Raw genomic sequence first — 23,122 nt, 5'->3', positions numbered from 1 at the left:
ATTGTCAATCTCTGATAAACAAATGTTTATTGATACTTAGAAAGACCGGTTTCGGTTATTACACCATTGTCAATCTCTGATAAACAAATGTTTATTGATACTTAGAAAGACCGGTTTCGGTTATTACACCATTGCCAATCATATTTGTTTATCAGAAATTGTCAATGGTGTAATAACCGAAACCGGTCTTTCTAAGTATCAATAAATCTGTGGTTTTTTGAAAATTTCTTAGTCTTTTTCATTTTATTGTATTATTTACTGTGAAATAAGAGTGGTTACTTGTCTTGAATGGATTTTTGAGCTGATTCTTTCAGTTAATGAATTTTGTATTTAGAAAATACGATAGAAATGGAAACAGCTACTTTTTAGCAGAGATGGCGTTTCGATCTGTTGTGGCACAGTATATATACAGTATGGAAACTTGGCTAGTACCCTGGCGCAAAAATCCGTCATCTTGTTAGAAAGTTCCGCATTGTAATAGTATTGATGGGAGGTTCGGATCACTTCACTGATCCGGATCAATTGATCTCGTTCACTGGCGCGAGCCAATCAGAAGACAAGGATTGGAACTTCCTAAGGTCACGTGACGTGTCTAGTATTTGTGCCATGTAAAAAGCATTGGTTAGATAGGCGTTTCATTGACAGTTTCCATTCTGTACCTATTCTGTGGTTGTGGATCATATTCAGACTGACCCTCTGAAGACACTCTGTGACAATCCCTACCATCATAGCCTTGAAGTAAGAGTCAGTTTCAACGGCCTGGAGAAGACCGAAAACACTTCGATATGTCGACACTTCTAAAAAGTGTTACCATTTCAAAATTATTTTTTAAATTCAAAGTGGAAACATCAAATCACTTTTTTGATATTAAAAAGAACGACAAGCAATCAGATTTTTTCATTAAATAAACTCAATTATTCCTGAACAACCAGGAAGATGGCGGACCTGCCGAAAGATCTCGTTGTTCAGTAAGTGAATACATTCATTTATTGAAAAAATCTGAGTGCTAGTCATTCTTTTTAATAGCAAAAAGTGATTCAATAATAAGCAGTTCGTGATGGAAAACAACATTGAAGAATTGGAAACATCAATTGTATTATTTAGGCTCAACTCACACTTATGCGACCCAGGTCAAGAGACTCGACTGTAGTCGAGAGCATGTGTTTTCAAATGGTAACGTCGCGGAGGCTAAAATCGACTAGTCTGAGCGTCACCATTTGGAAACACATGCTCTCGACTAGTGTCGAGTCTCTTCTCGACCTTAGTCGCGTAAGCGTGAGTTGAGTCTTCAATGGAATTATTATTACAACAATTTAGTTGAAAATATAAACTGATACATACTTGTAACAATTGGAATGGGACCTGCTTTCCATCTTCGGTGGCGGCGACTACTTTATGAGGCTTTGGTATATTTACAATATCTATGAGACCATGCGACATGGCCATCTCATACATGGGATTTCCCAGAACTCCATGAATCCAGTTTGCTCCAAGCTCCACTCGGTGCGACTCTGGAGAAATAAATTATACAAAAATATAGAAAACATGTGTATAAATTCTATATAAATAGGTACCTACTAGTTTAACTATTTCCAGTAATATTGGGAATAATACTTTCTTCAAAAGAAGTTTGTAAAAGGTAATGTATTTGTAAAAAGAAATTGGTAGTCTAATAAAGGTACTAATGCCTATAACTAGTAGTTCTGTGAACAGTAGACCTCACGCAGTATTCTCATCCACAAGTACCTGATTGAAACTATAGACCTTATGGAAAAACAGCAATAGACTGGCTTCTCCATACATCTGTGTAATCACTTGTCAGCTGATTTATGATGAATATAGTCTGATTTTTACTATAATATTGGCGAATGAAGGAGGCTCCGTTTTCCTTTTATATTATCCTTGAAATGCAAAATTTCCAAAAACCTTGTATATACGTCGACGCGCAATTAAAAATGGAGCATACCTGTCAAATTTCATGAAAATCTATTACCGCGTTTCGCCGTAAATGCGCAACATAAAAACATTTAAACATTAAGAGAAATGCCAAACCGTCGACTTGAATCTTAGACCTCACTTCGCTCGGTCAATAATTATCAGTATTTAAATTATGAATATTAACAAGGATATTGTCAGAATAAGAAGGACCACTCAAGATCTGGGACCTTTCTACAAATCACACACATGAATGAAACGTTTTCTTCTAAATTACATTATGCTTGAGACAATTGATCTCAAAGCCGGTCTAAACGCTCAAACTAACTCAGTAATTTAGTAATCTACATCCATGACCAGCATTTGCTGGATAGATGTAAAACTTGATAACCGAATCTTATATCAAAATGGGAGGTCAGTAGTAGATCTCAGAAAACATTGTCTTGCCTCTTCGTTAGTAACTTAAAGTGCCAGACTCATAAGCTTCTCCCAAAATGCCTCTCAAAGATTTCCTTCTCCTGATCACGGAAATTCACTGGCATCCTATTTAAATTCTTGAGAGCACGGACAGAGAAGCTATTTATGTATCGTCTGGCATGAGGCAAATTGATATCATTTCTCCTCTTTGTGTTAATCAATAAATAAATAATTTTTATTGCCTTTAAGCCATCAAATACAGCAATTGGTTCGTCAAAATTACAAGGTACTAAAATTGGTATTTTTTATTAAATATAGAGTTCAGTCTATCAAAATACAGGAATATCACAGTAAAATTCAGGTACGTTTGTAAAACACATTGATAGTACTTTCAGGAATACTGAAAAACTCATTCATTTCATACATAGGAGTTTGTATCAGAAAATTATAGGTGCCCCGGAGAAACTCCTTGGTTGGTAGAGACCTAGCGGCTGCCGGAAGCCTGTTGAAAAGTCTATGTTGTGACTGTGTACCGGTACATGTCCTCTTTGCAGAAAAGTAAGTTGGCCTATTATCAACAGTAACAGCGAGCTAAACAGATACTGACTATAGACTGTCATAATCTTTACTCTCTCAAGTATTGATGCACTAGGTGATGATTCGGAGAACCTTCTTTTGTAGGAGCAGGATTTTCTGCAGCCTCCTGCATGACCCCAAAACACAATGCCAAAATTCATATGGCTGTGGAAGAGACCATGGTATGTTGTTTCTTTTGTAAAAAAACATGAACTCGCTCGCAGCTTGCACATCGAGTATTGATAGTCTAATGCAGATCAAGTCAATATGGCATCTATCATGGATCCATTTATAATCTTGAATAGCCGGAGAGGTTCAAAACATTCGGTTGAAAGCTAGCTCAACAGCAAACTTGTATCTCAACTAGGCTATTATTGAAGAAATAACTCAATTTTCTTTTCAAGGAGGAAAATAAGGTGTCGAGATTTTCAGAAAAACCTCTATTATATTAGGTATTTGGTGGGTCTAAGCAAGTTGCGGAGCATTAGGCTAGTTTTTATAGCGCTCATTACTAGAGTCGCCAGTAACCAGATTTTGACGGCGGCTGTTATGGTTTCTTACACGGTTATCATCTCAGACACAAACACCAATCTCACTGGGGTCCCAGCTTGCTTTCCACACGGTCTCTATTGTATGTGAGGGGGCCTCTTTGGTGTACCACTTCCAAACAATTTTATCTTTGTCCCTGGTACTGGATAAGAGCCAAATTATTTTCATACTACCGGCAAGAAAACTCTCAATAGGACCATTTTTTTTTAAACAATCAATAAGTTTCAGCGATGGAACTAGCTTCAATCCTAGAAGATAATGTAAACTGACCAATTAAGTCACGTTTCCTCTATTTGAACTCAGATAGGACTAAGAACAATTTACTTTTTCATTTCAACTGTCATAGAAACTTAACCTTACTTACCAACTTCAATTGAAATAATTCTTCCACCAATCCTCTTTCTAGCTTCTAAAACGATAAAGTCTGTCATATTATTCTTCACCAAATGAGTTGCAGCCGATAGCCCAGACATTCCAGCTCCAATTATTATTATTTTACACTTTTTCACTTCATCTTCAGATGCCATTTTAGCTTTTCAGAAGAGTGTCTTGATAATAGGTTATTATTATATTTTACACAAATTCTTAATCAAAGACTTTTTATAATAGTTTAAAACCATCTTTTAGTCACTGCTTTAAAATATTTATTACAAATATGTAGTAGTTTCAAGAAGTAATTTGTCCTCAAATCCTTGAAGATGAAGTTCAACCTCAACAAAAACTTTAATCCTGAAATTGAACCTAACCTATTATTTTCAAGGGACGCGATAGTAGTGGTTCAACGACAAACTTTGTCTATTTTGGGACAACAACAAATTGGGTCTACTCAGGGATATGACCAGATCTGTCGCCGACTGATCGGAAAAAATAACAAACTTTAATAACTTTTATATTATTTAATAACTTTTTACTTTCCTTGCCCTATCTACAACCGTGGATAAGGAGATATTGCATCACAAGAAAAGCTGTGCGTTACCAGACCAGATTTTTTTGGAAATACCGTAAATGCTTTCTTTAAACAGCAATATATAAATTATTCTGCTCTGTTGAAGAACATAACCAAACAGTATCTGACAGTGAATTCAACTGTTCTATAATTTTATAAAAAAATAATATATTACTGGAACTTATGAGGCAACAGGGCTTATAGAAAATGAAATTTCCCACAATTCTAGTCCAATTAATTATTTTTTCTGTCATTAATCTCTAGTCAGTGGGTGATAATTAAACAGGAAAATCATAAAAAGTAGGAAAATATATTTCTTCTATTTTATTTACTTTTATTTTCTCTGTCAATATAGTAGACTACATAGTCTTTAGTACTCTGTCATAGCTATCCTAAAGCTGCGTACACATATACGCGCCTCCAACCCGCACCGAGCACGCTCCGCCCTCGTTCCTCCATCGCACCGCCTCCGCTCTGCAGTCGCACCCATCATGATCGTTAGGAAGATGTTAGCTCTTCTCGCGTTCCCCGGTCGAACCACTCTTGCTCCCCGGTCGATCATCAATCGACGCTGGAGTGACGTTTGTTTGCGGAGCAGAGCGAAAGTCTGTACGCACCTTAAGATTCAGATCTTCACAAGGCGTTAAAAATCAAGAATACTTCAACAAGTGTGAACTCTCTTTTACTGGAACAGTACACATTGCATTGTATGGGTACTATATGGGTATTATATGGGTACTGGTATGATTACATTGTGTCAATCGTCAATGAATGGGATAAGGCAGAGGTTCCCAAACTTTTTTGACCCACGGCTCCCTTTGAGTACAGACATGGCTGGGCGGCTCACCCAGTATAATTTATTTGTTTTGCATTTTCCATCAATAAACATGTCAGCAAGATCATTATATTGTCTTCACTTAGAAGTATGTGGATTTCTTGCTCCAGTTAAAATAGTCTTAGCAGAGAATTGTCCAGAGATAGCCATTGCGCACTGCTATAGTACAAAAGCGATGAGTGTTGAACACCTGTGTCATAACATATAGTTTAAAAAAACATCGAGCCTTCATTGGTCTGGTCTTCATAAAATTTATTAATTGTATCACGGTTTTTATAACTGCACTTAACTCTGTTGCTGTCAGTACTTTTCGGTGTGAAGAGAGTGCATCCAAAGAGCGTTTGGGGCTTTTGACCGAATGAGAGATTGCAGTCCTTGGTAGTGGCCCGACATCAACCAGCCTCAATCAGTACACACCCCAACACAGTCTTCCCAGTTTATATCATTCTCTAAAATAAAACTGTCTCTCATTGCTTAGCCCGACGCACGCACAGACTGATCCGCACTCACTGTTTTTTAGTGTGACTAATAGACAACGGCGGCGGCGCACCTGGCACTAGCTGGCGGCGCTCTTGGGCGCCGCGACGCACAGTTTGGGAACCTCTGGGATAAGGCATTAAAAAGGAGAAAGAATAATTACAAAATTAAAATATATCTTTAATATCACAGTAGATTAATCTGAAATGAATAGTCACACAGTACAAAGTCATAAAGATAATTTATTCTAATGAGTGAACATATGTACAATATCAAACTATAGTATAGTTTTACACAACAACAGTTTTTCAATAATCTTTCAAGACTGAATTACAAATCTATTACCAAATTATTATAAATTTCTCAGTTTTACATGTTAGCCATGGCATAACATTATTTTAATTGCAATTATTGCAAACTAGTCTTCAAATAGGATTTTTTTTGAAAGTAATATGAAATATTCCTAGTATCAATACAATATTCCAGGCATTTAATTTCTTCAAAAAATGATTATTGTAATATTTAATCAAGGAAATCATACTTAACATTCACTTTTCTAAATTATAATCCTCAATTGAGCATTTCAAGTTAAATTCACGATTTCTAGAAATATTCTTGATGCATGGCTAAATCAAACTAAGATATGTCTAGTATTTATTGATACGGTAGGTTACTATAAAGAAAAAGGATGGAATAAAAAAATTAGGAGAACATCTTCAGAGGAACTTGAAAAAATACATTTGAATTTTATAAATTAAAGCGCTTGTAAATCAAGTTAATTGAAATTTAATGTAGCTTTTATATTTGAATACAAAAAGGAAGCAATGACCCACAAGATAATGGAATCCTGAATAAGAAATATCTTATATAAACTTTATTTTCATGGTCAATAACACAAGTCCCTTCAGCTTGTGTTTGGGCCTTGATAAATGGTATGGTCAGACAAATATTCAATACTAACAACAGAGTACAAAAATAATTATAAATCTCTGTCTCATAAATTACCTATTCCTAAAAAATGACAGTCCAATGACTGAGTCATAGAGAAATTAAATTTCGAAAACTACAGCCGAAAGAAGAACAAACTTTAGAAGAATTTAACTAATAAACTAAATATGACATAGAAAAGTTTATCTGTTCAATCCTACTGACTATTGACTATTATAACATACATATTATTAGAGCAATTTCGAGCCTCTCAAACACATTATAATAAATGGAGACTTTTTTATGTCAGCTCAGCTATACATTAACCACATAAATAAACGTCTACAAACATAAATTCAAGCTGCAAATTTTTCAAAAAATTTGATAAACAAAATAGGTGAGTTCACAGTATATGCTGTAGTAGCCCAAGAGAAAATTTCGAGATACAAATAAACTGACTGAAACACTAATTTTAACAATACTCAACAATATTATATAAATAAGTTTAGACGCTGTACATGAAGCTGCAAATTTTTCAAAAAATTTGATAAACAAAATAGGTGAGTTCACAGTATATGCTGTAGTAACCCAAGAGAAAATTTCGAGATACAAATAAACTGACTGAAACACTAATTTTAACAATACTCAACAATATTATATAAATAAGTTTAGACGCTGTACATGATACATTGTCAAAATACAAAATTAATATTTGATAAAATACAAAATCAAACAACTAAAATTAAAAACTATACATTGCCGAATGACGCATGCGCATGATGAGGACTGCTATTCTTTGGGGTCACCCACCCCGTCGGCATTGATTGAAAACATGGCTTCTGATTCTGGCAAACATGGCGAATCGTATATTTTGCAGATTCTTGTCTCTCCTCTTCCTTTTCGAAGATAAAGTCTAGAACCAAAAAGTGTCATTCTATTAATAAAATACTCATTCATTTATTTCATTTAATGACAAAAATACAAAGTAAAAGAAGAAACAGACATAGCCTGCAACATAGTTTGTGTTGAAATAACCCTTACTATTTCCAACAGATTCCAATTACGAAAATTATTTATTTTTTCCAAATAAGAAAAAATATATTCTAAATTTTGAAAGATGGAAGAATATAGAGGGAAAGACAAAGTAGCCAACTAAGTGGAGAAGAGAGGATACAGATGGCAACAGGGAACAGGTTGAGGACGAGCCATGGTGGGAAGGCATTGTTCATACCCAGACCCGGCACTAGCTGGAATGGGACACGATGTATGTATAGTCTAAATTTTGTTCATGCCAAAGGTTTTCCACTCCAAGAATAATCAATAAATAGGAATATCCACGAATGGTAAATATTGAGCAAGTAAGGTGGGACAATACGTTGTAATCTTTTGTTTTCAGTAATAGATACCGAAACCTATGTACATCCAAAGTACATATAACACACTGCAAAAATTCAGCTTTATCCCAATTTATTGAGCAAACCCCTTTTTTCTTGTCTTCAGTGGTCTAAAGTGAGGCAACTTCAATTAACACTGTTGACCAATCTTCACTTAATAAATTACTTCAATTCTAAGTGATTTCAATTCATTTCTTCAATAACTTTGGTGCCGAAAAGAGAGAACATCTCTCAACTCTCATAAAATCATCTGTGAAGTCTCAGCAACAATAGACTGAAACCTGATTACTACAAAATAGTAATAGCTATTGTATTGTATTGAAACACACAAACCTGGTTGTTGAAGAATGCGCCATGATATTTCCACCAATAGGCTTTTTTGGGTCGGCTGCAAACATGGCAGCCCCGTCAACTTGGGCCACAACTTGGTTGGTTATCACAACAGCAACGCCAAACTTAAAATAACAAATTAAACCATCATTTTTTTATGAATATAACTCATAAAGCTACTATAGCGAGGAACACATTATAATGGCAGTATTTGATTAACATTGATGTAGCTATACTTGTCTATCATTCGACAAAGCATATAGCGCTATCCTTTTCTAGCTCTGCAGGTCGGTTTTTAACAAAAGTAGAAATATGATTACAAAATGTAATCATTGAATCGTTTTTCAACAATGTTAGAAATATAATTTATAAGCAAAATATTCAAACTCAATCATGAAAATTTATCATTGTGTACGTTCTGTGTACAGGAAATTATTCCAGTTCCAATCGTAAATTGTTCCATCACGTGACTATAGTGAGGTCCACGTTATAATGGCAGTAGATAAAGATAGAAAAATAGCGATGCTGATTCTCTGAATTAATTAATTATATTTCTACACTGTCAAAAAAAATAATTGGCATCGTTGTGGACCTAGAAATGGATAGTACCACGGGCTTTGTCGAATGATAGGCAAGGATAGCAAAACCAAAGTTGATCAAATACTGTCATTATAACATGGACCTCACTATAGTGCAAAATGTTCACATGGAACGCCATTTCAGAATCGTTGGTTCAAGCTTTTGGCGCGCACATATAAAGTTGATTTACACTAAAATGTGTCGTTTACTAGCTGCGTGAATGAAGAAAGGCTGTTTTACAAACTTACCATCTAGAAAAGTGTGAATTTATTTTTTCCATTACTCTCAAATTTTCTATAGAGAAAAATTAGTTTGAATGGTTATCAAACATCATATTGTTGGTTATGTATTCTATGGCTATGCTATGGTAAACAAACTATCAGCGCATGCGCAGAGAAGCAAGCAGACTACAATAATCGACCAATGAGAGCTCAGATAGTTGGAACTGTACCAGGCCGGACAATTTACCACGGACAATTCGACTGTGGGGCAGGAATTTGGAACTGGAACTGGTTTCTGGTACAGAATCTGTCAAAACTCTTCACTTTTTACCTGGTAAATTGTGAATCGGACAATTTACCACATTCCATGTACACAGAACGGACCCACTAAATCATTAAAAATATTATTTTGACAAATAAAATATAATTGATTATTTTTTAACGAGAATCAACAGTTGATATTACATCAGATAATACAGGTCTCAACTATCCTCTGTAGAAGGCAGTGGCAAGGCCGAGGATCGATATTGCTGTTCTTCTATGTTTCTCCACAGCCATCATAACGTGACCCTCATTATAGTGTTAAAACCTGATTTAACATTAAAACCATAATTATTTTATGAAAACTGTTCAAAATGCAATACTAGATTTCAAGCCACACCACAATGGGCTACTATCTTCGTTAAACTTCACCGCTGCCTTCTTTAGTAATTTTCCTAGCGATTTAGTCCAAGTAGTTCTGTAATAAAAGCTAGAGATCACCATTGATTTGAGTTTTTAATTCATCGTAATTTTTTTTCTTGAAAATACAAATAGAACCTGTAAATTCATATTATATTGAGCGAGTAATTTCTGTATATTTGTATTTTTATATCTGGCTATTTATGTTTAACGGATCTAACGATTTACACGAAATTTGGAACATAGAAGGTTTATGATATAAAAATTCGAATGCACTAGGTCTCATCCTTGGAAAACTCGCTGTACGACATTAAAAGGATAATTCATCCTTGGCTGAAACAGCTGTGGATAGTAAAAGAGTGAGTGAGCGAGTGAGTATGTGAAAAATCAAATATCGCATCCCCGAAATTCATAAGATGACGGCAGCAAACGGGCCGCTCTACCAGGAAGGAACGGACGGCAGCCAACGGGCCGCTGTACCAGGAGGGAATGGACGGCAGCCGACGGGCCGCTGTACAGGAAGGAGGAAAGTTAGGAGCGGAATGCTATGGTCTGGGGCTCGTCCGGCGTTTAAATACTCTCCCAAAATAGAGGGGATGGATATCAGCCGCCGCCAGAGGCAGTGAGAATCTTCTCAATGCGCGGAAGATGGTGCGCCATCGGTACCCTCCTTATCTCCGCGGTCAGCCAGCTTTCTGATAGCCGAGCGTCTTTCAATAATATTATTAGTTTTTTAGCAATATTTTCCCGTCACAATTTTACTTTGTGACAATTTATGAGAATGAATCATTTCAAATTGACAAACTTATTGTAAAAAACAAAATCTATAGACTATAGTTCGTCTAGAACTAGTGTGTCAAGGTACTCTTTTGCAACTCAGTGTGTGCTTGATCTAGACTTGTTTTGTCAACTAGTTGCTCTGTTGTTCAGATAACCCTCATTTTTCAAAAATGTTTAGTGTTTGAAGTTTAGAGTTATTTAGGCATAGTTGCACAAAAGCCCGTTAAATCTCAATCATGATTAATTCCACGAGAACCAAAGAGAGGTTTTTTTGAGAAGAAGGCTTCTCTAATTGGTCCTCATGACATTTAATCAGGATTAAAAGTTAACAGACTTGAGTTAGAATTTAGAGTTCCAACCAATCAGAGAAGGTTTTTCTGAGAAGGCTTCTCTGATTGGTTCTCATGACATTTGATCAGGATTAAAAGTTAACATACTTTGGTGCAACCGGAAGCTAGAATTTAGAGTTCAGAATTGTTCCAACAACCCTCATTTTCATATATAAAACGACCCCTGCATGTTAAAAATAACGAAGGAAGACGAGAAATCTATTGTAGAGAGAAATGATTATTATTGAATATTATGATAGACTCACCTCATCAGCAAGCCTCAAGAGCATTCGCAAAAATCTTGCGAGATGAATTTGTCGGGCACTGAGCTCCCCTCGGCCAGAGTAGTCGGTTCTGTACAGAGCCATCGCACTATCCACTATCAGCAAAGCGTATCTGAAAAATATTATTGCAGTTGTTGTTAATACTTTGAATGGAACCATAAGACTGAATTCATAAAACTAAATGTGTGCTTTTAACAGACCCTTGCGTTACGTTGCTTTGCGTAACCTTGGGTTATCTGCTAGTAGGTAACTTAGATAAATAGTAGGTAACTTACATAATAATTTATTATTCACACTCTTCTATGCACACTGGCACTATAGCCAATGTGAAGAATATTGGCCTTTTCTCTAAACTACAGTTTTTCTTATGCTTGAATCTTGTATCTTAATACATTGGTGGAACTTCGGTTCCACCAGGGACTCCCCACCAATAAACGCCATAAGATTATAATCATGTAATGCTTGTAATGTATTTCTAATCATTGATGTTTGGTTCAGTTTAATTCTTCGCCACAGTCTATTAACTGGGGAATTGTCAGATTTTGCTTCACCCATAATAAGGTTTCCTGAGGTGACCAAAGTTTGATCAACTGATTATAGCACTTTAAACCTTCAAAGGACTACCTATCTCAAATGCTGAAAAGTAATGTATTAATTTATAAATTTTAACGTATTTCTAATAATTGATGTTCACTTTAGTTAATTCTTTGCCACAGTCTGACTGTGGAATTGTCAGATAAATTCACCCATAAAATGGTGTCCTGAGGTGAGCAAAGTTTGATCAACTTTATTATAGTTTAATTAAAGTAATTAATTAAGTATAAGTTTGATTATAGCGCTCAACCTCAAAAGGACTATCTCATATGCAGAGAAATATGTTCATGTTCTTGAATATATTCCGTGATTACAAGGTTTTTGCGCGCACATATAAAGTTGATTTACACTAAAATGTGTCGTTTACTAGCTGCGTGAATGAAGAAAGGCTGTTTTACAAACTTACCATCTAGAAAAGTGTGAATTTATTTTTTCCATTACTCTCAAATTTTCTATAGAGAAAAATTAGTTTGAATGGTTATCAAACATCATATTGTTGGTTATGTATTCTATGGCTATGCTATGGTAAACAAACTATCAGCGCATGCGCAGAGAAGCAAGCAGACTACAATAATCGACCAATGAGAGCTCAGATAGTTGGAACTGTACCAGGCCGGACAATTTACCACGGACAATTCGACTGTGGGGCAGGAATTTGGAACTGGAACTGGTTTCTGGTACAGAATCTGTCAAAACTCTTCACTTTTTACCTGGTAAATTGTGAATCGGACAATTTACCACATTCCATGTACACAGAACGGACCCACTAAATCATTAAAAATATTATTTTGACAAATAAATATAATTGATTATTTTTTAACGAGAATCAACAGTTGATATTACATCAGATAATACAGGTCTCAACTATCCTCTGTAGAAGGCAGTGGCAAGGCCGAGGATCGATATTGCTGTTCTTCTATGTTTCTCCACAGCCATCATAACGTGACCCTCATTATAGTGTTAAAACCTGATTTAACATTAAAACCATAATTATTTTATGAAAACTGTTCAAAATGCAATACTAGATTTCAAGCCACACCACAATGGGCTACTATCTTCGTTAAACTTCACCGCTGCCTTCTTTAGTAATTTTCCTAGCGATTTAGTCCAAGTAGTTCTGTAATAAAAGCTAGAGATCACCATTGATTTGAGTTTTTAATTCATCGTAATTTTTTTTCTTGAAAATACAAATAGAACCTGTAAATTCATATTATATTGAGCGAGTAATTTCTGTATATTTGTATTTTTATATCTGGCTATTTATGTTTAACGGATCTAACGATTTACACGAAATTTGGAACATAGAAGGTTTATGATATAAAAATTCGAATGCACTAGGTCTCATCCTTGGGAAAACTCGCTGTACGACATTAAAAGGATAATTCATCCTTGGCTGAAACAGCTGTGGATAGTAAAAGAGTGAGTGAGCGAGTGAGTATGTGAAAAATCAAAATATCGCATCCCCGAAATTCATAAGATGACGGCAGCAAACGGGCCGCTCTACCAGGAAGGAACGGACGGCAGCCAACGGGCCGCTGTACCAGGAGGGAATGGACGGCAGCCGACGGGCCGCTGTACAGGAAGGAGGAAAGTTAGGAGCGGAATGCTATGGTCTGGGGCTCGTCCGGCGTTTAAATACTCTCCCAAAATAGAGGGGATGGATATCAGCCGCCGCCAGAGGCAGTGAGAATCTTCTCAATGCGCGGAAGATGGTGCGCCATCGGTACCCTCCTTATCTCCGCGGTCAGCCAGCTTTCTGATAGCCGAGCGTCTTTCAATAATATTATTAGTTTTTTAGCAATATTTTCCCGTCACAATTTTACTTTGTGACAATTTATGAGAATGAATCATTTCAAATTGACAAACTTATTGTAAAAAACAAAATCTATAGACTATAGTTCGTCTAGAACTAGTGTGTCAAGGTACTCTTTTGCAACTCAGTGTGTGCTTGATCTAGACTTGTTTTGTCAACTAGTTGCTCTGTTGTTCAGATAACCCTCATTTTTCAAAAATGTTTAGTGTTTGAAGTTTAGAGTTATTTAGGCATAGTTGCACAAAAGCCCGTTAAATCTCAATCATGATTAAATTCCACGAGAACCAAAGAGAGGTTTTTTTGAGAAGAAGGCTTCTCTAATTGGTCCTCATGACATTTAATCAGGATTAAAAGTTAACAGACTTGAGTTAGAATTTAGAGTTCCAACCAATCAGAGAAGGTTTTTCTGAGAAGGCTTCTCTGATTGGTTCTCATGACATTTGATCAGGATTAAAAGTTAACATACTTTGGTGCAACCGGAAGCTAGAATTTAGAGTTCAGAATTGTTCCAACAACCCTCATTTTCATATATAAAACGACCCCTGCATGTTAAAAATAACGAAGGAAGACGAGAAAATCTATTGTAGAGAGAAATGATTATTATTGAATATTATGATAGACTCACCTCATCAGCAAGCCTCAAGAGCATTCGCAAAAATCTTGCGAGATGAATTTGTCGGGCACTGAGCTCCCCTCGGCCAGAGTAGTCGGTTCTGTACAGAGCCATCGCACTATCCACTATCAGCAAAGCGTATCTGAAAAATATTATTGCAGTTGTTGTTAATACTTTGAATGGAACCATAAGACTGAATTCATAAAACTAAATGTGTGCTTTTAACAGACCCTTGCGTTACGTTGCTTTGCGTAACCTTGGGTTATCTGCTAGTAGGTAACTTAGATAAATAGTAGGTAACTTACATAAATAATTTATTATTCACACTCTTCTATGCACACTGGCACTATAGCCAATGTGAAGAATATTGGGCCTTTTCTCTAAACTACAGTTTTTCTTATGCTTGAATCTTGTATCTTAATACATTGGTGGAACTTCGGTTCCACCAGGGACTCCCCACCAATAACGCCATAAGATTATAATCATGTAATGCTTGTAATGTATTTCTAATCATTGATGTTTGGTTCAGTTTAATTCTTCGCCACAGTCTATTAACTGGGGAATTGTCAGATTTTGCTTCACCCATAATAAGGTTTCCTGAGGTGACCAAAGTTTGATCAACTGATTATAGCACTTTAAACCTTCAAAGGACTACCTATCTCAAATGCTGAAAAGTAATGTATTAATTTATAAATTGTAACGTATTTCTAATAATTGATGTTCACTTTAGTTAATTCTTTGCCACAGTCTGACTGTGGAATTGTCAGATAAATTCACCCATAAAATGGTGTCCTGAGGTGAGCAAAGTTTGATCAACTTTATTATAGTTTAATTAAAGTAATTAATTAAGTATAAGTTTGATTATAGCGCTCAAACCTCAAAAGGACTATCTCATATGCAGAGAAATATGTTCATGTTCTTGAATATATTCCGTGATTACAAGGTTTTTGCAGTAGATGGTGCCTCAATTTACTTCTTACTTTTCGAATACTTGTGCTTATACTACTTATAGCTTGTGTAAGTTGCATTATAGAGGAAAGATAACATACATAGATTATGATATAAGTTTTTTAAGTTCCAAATTTCAAGCCGATTTCTTGCTAATTCAAGCCGATAACTATCGACTACTGTCTATTATTAGTGTTTTGGCCGGGTGAGAGGGCAGGAACGGCACATTATGAGAGACTACCAGCGTCACATAGCTCCACGAAAAAGAACTTCTAGGACTATCGGCTCGAGATAACAGTGAAAATTGGAACATAAACACCCTATACCATGAGATATCGTATTAAGCTATCTTTTCTCTATGGTTGCATGCACTGTATCTTTTATTTTAGTTCCATGGTCAATTTGATTGTAAATAGTAGTGCAGACTGATTTGGGCGTAGTGCCTGAAGTCTCCTTTCATCTTGTAATAAAAGAATGAATTTTGAAATAATCCATAAATCCATTGGTATTTTAATTATGTGTAAATTGTAGTGTGTAGTATAGGTTTGACTGTGATAGTTGAGTTCTTCAACTTGTATTTTAATTTTTTAATGAATAATGACGATTGTCTCAACATATTATATGTTTTATGACAATAAACGATGATTTGATTTTTGATTTTGAATTTTCAGATATATTGAATACGTATTGATCAAAAGGAAATAAATAGAATTGACAATTGTTGTTGCAGAAGTCCTTAGTTCTATTTATATAGCTTTCATTGGATATTTTAAATAATTATGATTAAGTAAGAATTGACAATAATTATACCTGGATTCAGCCATCATAGCGGACGCAGTGAGCAGCAGATTGGTCTGATGATCAGAGTTGTATGCGCGCGCATAAGCAACGTTGTCGAGCACATCACTGCCGGTCAGTTTGTAGCGCTCGGCAACAGCCAACAGCCGCTCAGGTCTGAACGTGCCTTCTGTATCGATGTAGAGGCACTTACCCTCGCCACCGCCCTGCTCTATCGGCAACTGCACAATCAACACAACACTCATTTCCAGTTAAAACCACCAGGAAGCTACAGTGTTCCAGACAACTATTTCTATTAGCAACTTATTTTTTATGCATTATATTTTTGTCATGGTTTATATCAAAACTACGGTTTGGTTGGTGTTGCCAAATACGGTTAGTATAAATGATCAAAAAAATATGTCTAGTTCTAAGAATATTACATTTGTAATCTGTATTTAACGTAATAATTCGTATGCAATAAATTTCATTGGGCCCGTTCTGTGTACATGGAATGTGGTAAATTGTCCGATTCACAATTTACCAGGTAAAAAGTTCCGCGTTCCATGGGAAGAGTTTTGACAGATTCTGTGCCAGAAACCAGTTCCAGTTTTAACCATTCATTAAATGAAACTTTCTCTATAGAAAATTTGAGAGTAATGGAATAAATGAAACGCACACTTTTCTAGACGGTTAGTTTCTAAAACAGCCTTTCTTCATTCACGCAGCTAATAAACGGCACATTTTAGTGTAAATCAAACTTTATATGTGCGTGCCAAAAGCTTGAACCAACGATTTTGAAATGGCGTTCCATGGGAACATTTTGCACTAGTTACGTGATGGAACAATTTACTGTACACAGAACGTACACATTGTCATGGATCACAAAATCCGCCACATCGACATTTTTCTTACAATACGTATACTTCGTCTTCTTCTTCTCCTTTCAATACATGAATACTCAATACATGAGTTTGTGGATTTGAGTGAAATTTTCAATATTTTTTGCAATTGTGAAGGAAGAGTTTTGTTTGGATTTGTATTTGGAAATTGATCAATCTGATAAATTCAAAATTGTAGTAGATACATTTTTTGGACTCAAAATTGTGTACGAATTATCATTTAAGTTACATAAGTAGCATATTATTATTATTATTGTCATTTGTTACGTGAAGCCACAAATCTGAGCAGAGCTCAAGTGGCATGTAACATGTCATGAACATTTTTTCTATGCAAAGTGTATGCATCTGTATAAAGTATGAAGGCACCACAACATTCCTCCATTGTATAGGGACACGCTTCCACAAGTACATTAGTAATTGAAGACAAGAAAAGCCTATGACTACCACATAACCGTATTCTTTCAGGTAGACAATTGAAGAGCTTCAGTCCCGAATAATATGGTCCTTTTTCCAAAAGTGTCAGTCTGTGAGCGGGGTACTGATATACAGCTGAACTCTTTGCTCTTGTGCTATAGCCATGGCAAACTACATTTCCCTCAAATCTCTCTGAATTTCTGAAGACAAAATTTACAGTCTCAAGGAAGTGCAATGCTGGGACCGTGAGAAACCTGTATTTTCTAAAAATGGGCCTACATGAATTGGATGGCCGCAAGCCCTCCAAAACACGAACAGCTTTCTTTTGCATCTTAAATATTTTATATAAATTATTTTTACTATTCCCCCAAAAGAAGATGCTGTAGCGTATTAGGGCTAAAAAATATCCATGATACACCTTCTGAGCTGTCTTTATAGTGGATGCAGTCCTCACAGTTCTCAGTGCAAAAAGTGCATGATAGAGCTGTTTTATAAGTTTTTCCAAGTGTTTATCCCATTTCATATTTTTTTGCAATTCCACTCCAAGAAATAACCTTTAGACGGTGTATTCCAAATTAAGGTTTGAAACAGTTTTGGGCAAATGCCTGTTGTTTTTACCTGAATTGTATTTGCATATGAATAAATAAATAAATACATTCTCTGAAACAATTATACATAAAAAGATAATTATTACAAGTTACAAGTAAACATATCGATAAACAGAAGTTGAAGAAAAATTGTCGCCATAGGTAAAGTCTAGTACTGCTTCTCCACACTCTTGTCAAGTGCGTACAAATGACGACGAGCGCGAGTGGGGACGGCTACTATGCCACCGCTCACCTTCACTCCGCCAGTATAGAAGTAAATAATTTTATAGGTATAAGGCCACAGACTTGGCAAGCGATTTGGCGAGAGTGTGGCGCTGGCATTGAATACTCACGTAACCCTTCGGTCAACCTGGATTAACCTTCAGATTAACCGGATAGGCACAGCTAACTCGACATGGCTTCTAAGTTCGTTTTTTATTTGCTGAGGGTTATTCCGTTAAAAGTTGAATAAATATTTGGCTGAAAGTCGATAAAACAGGTAACTTTTTGCAAATCGGTACGGTTTATTCTATGAAGGACGGCAGAATGCATTTACGCACAGATATGTGTCACAGTAAAAAGTTACATCATTCAATAAAAGTAATCATCAATTCAAGTTACCTGACAAGTGACAGCCAGTGTGTGACAGATTTGAGTTTTATGTGTCACAGTAAAAATTTACATGATTCAATAAAAGTAATTATCAATGTGCGAATTACCTGACAAGTGACAGCTAGTGTGTGACAGATTTGAGTTTTGCCGGTGCGAAATTCACCAAATATTTCTGTTATCGATCCTGTTTCTATTCCACCGGCCAGTAGTCGGTCCAGTTCTTTCGATCCAGTAGTCAGTTGGATTATTTCCGATCTCTTCTGATGGAATTCTGTCGCTGTAGTGAAGCCCATCGGAACCAATTTTACAGCTTCAGTCTAGATTAGGAAGAAGAAATGTAGGAGGAATTAGTTAGACATTACCGGTATAAGAATAAAAAATAATTTGATTTTATGGGAAGAGGTGTTGTGGTAGTTCTCCATAATTTATTGAAAGAAAAAGACGTTGATGTTGTCAATATTATTTGACAACAATTTGTTGTTGTTAAATTGATTTTGAACAAATATAGTGGTATTGACAACATCAACGTCTAATTTCTTCGATCTAGAATAAAAAATGTTGAGACTTGGATATCCGTGTTGCCAGATTGTCCGAATTTTCAATCTTTTCATGCAGGCGCTTATGACTGGATACATACAAAGTAACAACTCTGCAACGACTGTGTTGTCAAACTGAATACATTCGAACATATGGGCTTGCATGGAAAGATTTCTATTTCGCACAATTTGGCAACAGGGATATTTTGAAATTTTGTCCTCATCCCAACTGTTTTATTCAGAGTAAAGATACCAGAGAATCAAATAAAATGAAAAACATTTTTTTTTTGTTATTTGTAGTAGAAGAATGTAGACTGCTATGACTATCTATAATTGTATTTCATAACAGTTGTATTTTTATGTAAATAAATTTGATTTGATTCAATAAGAATTGCATCCTTGATTAACGAGCTTATGACAATCGTAAATTTGATTTACTTCTGTGGTAGAAAACAGTTTCCCGATCCTCGGATTGTGGTGAAGTCAACGGTAGTAAGAGGTAAGACTTACTATTACTGTGAGTAAAGTCGCCATGACTCTTAGTATATTATCCTAAAGGCGAATTTCCACATACTGTATTAGTAACAGTGTATTATTTGTCGATACAGTTAACATATTATTCCCATGAGTTATGATGCGACTATTCATACTACTTGATAGGCTGGCTAGATTGAAATAGTCCAAATATCGGATGTCGTGATCACCATTTATTTATCACGATCGTATTATGACGCCATCGATCCCACAAGTGAGGGTAAAAGATGAAGAAGAAGAAGGTACCAAGGCCAGGTCTTCCTGGACAGATCATGTCAAATAATTCAAACACATACGTAAACTGTAAACATACGTAGTACGTAAACTGTAGGCAGCGTCACAGTCCAGCTGAGTTTTTATAATAAAATCCTCTAGCTGATGGAAGTCTTTAATTTAATTCAATAACCCCATCAGCCAACCAGAGAGCATTCTATCCTGTCGTGCCGGGAGAACTCGGTAAGTGTGAAAACGGTCAATCTTGTGGCCTCTAAAAAAACACTATATTTATATGGAAACATAATTGAGAGAAATAATAAATTAACTACAAATACGTTACCAGTATCTTATCAGCTTTAGCTTCACTGATGCCTTTAATAGTGATGAGGTCTTTTTTGGGAGCAAACGCTACGGCTTCGACTGTGTGGTATCCAGCCTCCACAAGTTTTTTCAAGTCAGCTGTGGTGATTCCTTGGCTCTAAAAATGGAATTTTATAAATTTGAAAATGAATTTTAGTCAGCAAGGAGTTTGAGTAAGTTTTTTTCAAGTCAGCTGTGGTGATTCTTTGGCCACAAATTTCAAATGAAATTTCATAAATTTGAAAATGAATTGTAGTTAACAAGGAGTTTGAGTAATCGTAGGCAGTTGTTTCTCAATTGGGCAGTTAATTCTAAAAATAAAGGTATGAGACTAGTATCTTAGAGAAACAATAGCGTAAGTAGATATCTCATGGTATTGTTTCTCTTAGAGAAACAATAGCGTAAGTAGATATCCCATGGTATAGGGCGTTTATGTCGCAACTTTTACTGTTATCTCAAGCCGATAGTCCACGTACTTCTTTCCCATGCAGCTGTGTAACGCTGGTAGTCTCTTATATTGTGCCGGTCATACACTCGCACCCCAACAAAACAGTAAAAATTGACAATAATCGGCTTGAGTTAACAGTAAAAGTTGCGACATAAACGCCCTATACCATGGGATATCAACTTACGCTATTGTTTCTCTATGGTTCTAGACTTTGAACAGCTGGAGTCAGAAAATTGGCTTTCCGAAACGGGGCGTAGTCGTAGTTTTTATGATAATATTTATTTTATAATTTCTATAATTGGAATGTTTTTCCTTGACGAAATCAAACATTCTCAAGTAATTCAAAATAGCTGAAGCTTTACACTATCTCAAGCCGATTATTGTCTATTTTTACTGTTTTGACCGGGTAAGAGTGTATGAACGGCACAATATGAGAGACTACCAGCGTCATAAAGCTTCACGGGAAAGAACTACGTGGACTATCGTCTTGAGATAACAGTAAAAGTTGCGACATAAACGCCCTATACCATGGGATATCTACTTACGCTATTGTTTCTCTATGCTAGTATACACTTGTTAGTGTGCAATTTTGTATGGTATTGGTGAAGGCGAGAAGGCTGGTTCTCAGAGTTATTTGTTCCTCACATCTTCTAGTGGTAGCTTGATTAACTTTATGTTTTAAATGTATTAATTTTATTATTATTGACGAAATCTATCCAGCTTAAGGCTGGTCAACGATTGATTGAATTGAACTTTATCATCCACCACACTTCGCCAATATACAGGGATCCATTTAAAAATAAATATGCGTGACCGAGTAGTCTGAGGTTCGAAACTTCAGCCTTCTCTTCCCACTATCAACGCTCAGAAATAATTATGTGGGCACTAATCAGCAGAAAAAGGGAAGTATACAAATTATTACGGTATTATTATACCATAATTACCTCCAACTTCTTGATCAGTTGTGGTCCACTTTCATCAAGCTCTTCCTCTGCAGCGGCCACAACTCGACTGGAAGATAATGACGCTGTCATCGCAGCCATGTTTATACCTATAAATGGGAAATATGATCATATGATTAAACTATGTTAATGCATTGTATCTTACAAAATAGCACCAAGGCTGTCTTAGCAGACACGTATTTTCTTGATTCCTGAATCTCTTGATTCAAGGCATTCCAAGTCAGGTCCACTTCCAGACACAGTCAATTTCTGGTCATGACTTATAAATACAGAAAAATATAAAGACAGAAGAATGAGTAGGCTAACGTAAACTAAAAGGGGAAGGGTTCTAAGTTGCAATCCCCCTCTCTACAATGAGCCCGAAAAAGAGGCCCAAAATCAAAGATAACATCAAATTCCACTAGATTAAGTCTATAGGGGGCTAAAAATTCAAACTCCCCCCCCCCTCCCATTTCAAAATCCTGGCAACGCTACTGGAAGGAACTAAAAATTGAAGAGGTATAGGTTGCATAGGTGTGGAAAAAGCTTATAATGAATGTATGGGCCCCTGTACTGTACTGTACCCCTAATGTATGGGGATAAAGGTATGGAGTATACTCTGTACTCTTTTGTTAAGGTAGGCCTATTTAGAATGGTAGAGAGTTATTTGATGAATGTTCAACAGGTTTATAGCTGCGATAAAACATAGTTTCTTGTAGTGTAGGGGGTTGTTCAATATTTGTGTATAGAGCCTAATTCAAGTGCTAAAAATATTGTGTTTTTTAATTCAACCTTTTTTCGAAATGTTAAGCGGGCCATTCATTATTTGATTGAAGTTAGTCTAACTTGGGGTCCATCAATTTGTCATCGGAATGTGAATGGGGTTGTTGTGGGCGGGGCGAGTGCCCCGACTGTACAGCTGTCTTGTCCGACCTAAAGGTCAGCCACCCATAGGCAGGCTTGATTTGGAACATGAGTGGGAAAGTTTGAGGTTTGACTAGCCAGCTGGAGCATGAGTGGTAAAAAATCCAATGTTGTGGCCCAACACAGCCCAAATTGTCAGATAGTGAATGGGTCGCTTCAAATGCTTTGTCAAATAATCCATTGAATACCGTTAAATCTACATTACAACTAAAACAAGACTTTGTAATTGATTAAAAGCGTCCATTAAATTTATAAAATCTATAGGCGCAGCTTAGGTACTTACTTTGCACAATAGGCTAAAGGCTATTGTTGAAGAAGTTCAACTGTTCAACCACAATAAAAGCAGCTGTCTTTTCAGTACAATATGCGGGAATTATTTATTTAAAAACACATTTATAAATCAAAAAATTCAACCGCAGCACTCAAGATTTCAAGGGATCTATAATATTAAAACAAAACACAAAATACACAAATTACATGCAACAGAAACAGAATCAGCCAACAAAACGATCCAACAACCAACATGAAAACATGGCATGATATTCCCGCTTTTTCAGTTGAAAACTTGAAAAATTATAACGTTGACAAAAGCATGGTTACCAATCTTATAATTTCAATTAATAAGAATTCGTCTTACTGCATC

General features: G+C 35.9%; 2 protein-coding genes across 3 annotated transcripts in view; both read right to left on the bottom strand.

Annotated features, from left to right (window-relative positions):
• LOC120348842 (peroxisomal N(1)-acetyl-spermine/spermidine oxidase-like) overlaps positions 1–4,233 on the bottom strand; it is a 48,221-nt gene extending 43,988 nt beyond the window's left edge. The window contains exons 1-2 of one of the 2 annotated variants that reach the window (XM_039426599.1): positions 3,842–4,233; positions 1,342–1,511 (exon numbers count right to left, since the gene is read on the bottom strand). In XM_039426599.1, the coding sequence (XP_039282533.1) occupies positions 1,342–1,511; positions 3,842–4,004 (333 nt within the window). In that variant the 5' untranslated portion in view covers positions 4,005–4,233. The remainder of the gene's footprint in view (positions 1–1,341; positions 1,512–3,841) is intronic. The other variant, XM_039426600.1, reaches the window with a different exon arrangement.
• A 2,303-nt stretch (positions 4,234–6,536) lies between these two features.
• Positions 6,537–23,026, bottom strand: LOC111058017 (DNA repair protein RAD51 homolog 1). Its single transcript, XM_039426596.1, has 8 exons — positions 22,763–23,026; positions 21,559–21,665; positions 20,147–20,284; positions 18,628–18,837; positions 16,039–16,247; positions 14,293–14,422; positions 8,390–8,511; positions 6,537–7,575 (listed from the first exon to the last, which is right to left on the bottom strand). Exons 2-8 carry the CDS (start codon positions 21,655–21,657, stop codon positions 7,452–7,454), a joined length of 1,032 nt encoding a protein of 343 aa, XP_039282530.1. The 5' UTR covers positions 21,658–21,665; positions 22,763–23,026; the 3' UTR covers positions 6,537–7,451.
• Positions 23,027–23,122: the final 96 nt, after the last annotated feature.

The sequence above is a fragment of the Nilaparvata lugens genome, chromosome 4 (assembly GCF_014356525.2).
Source record: "Nilaparvata lugens isolate BPH chromosome 4, ASM1435652v1, whole genome shotgun sequence".
Taxonomy (NCBI): Eukaryota; Metazoa; Arthropoda; class Insecta; order Hemiptera; family Delphacidae; genus Nilaparvata; species Nilaparvata lugens.
The sequence above is the reverse complement of the archived record's forward strand: the minus strand, read 5'-3'. Positions and strand labels throughout refer to the sequence as shown.

What these genes read in the sequence shown, in the direction of transcription:
- LOC111058017 (XM_039426596.1), bottom strand. Translation starts at nt 21,657, where the DNA reads ATGGCTGCGATGACAGCGTCATTATCTTCCAGTCGAGTTGTGGCCGCT. An exon ending in CTAAAGCTGATAAGATACTG is followed by an intron (nt 18,838 to 20,146) that starts GTAACGTATTTG and finishes TTCCTAATCTAG; the next exon opens with ACTGAAGCTGTAAAATTGGT. An exon ending in GCGCATTCTTCAACAACCAG is followed by an intron (nt 7,576 to 8,389) that starts GTTTGTGTGTTT and finishes TTTTGGTTCTAG; the next exon opens with ACTTTATCTTCGAAAAGGAA.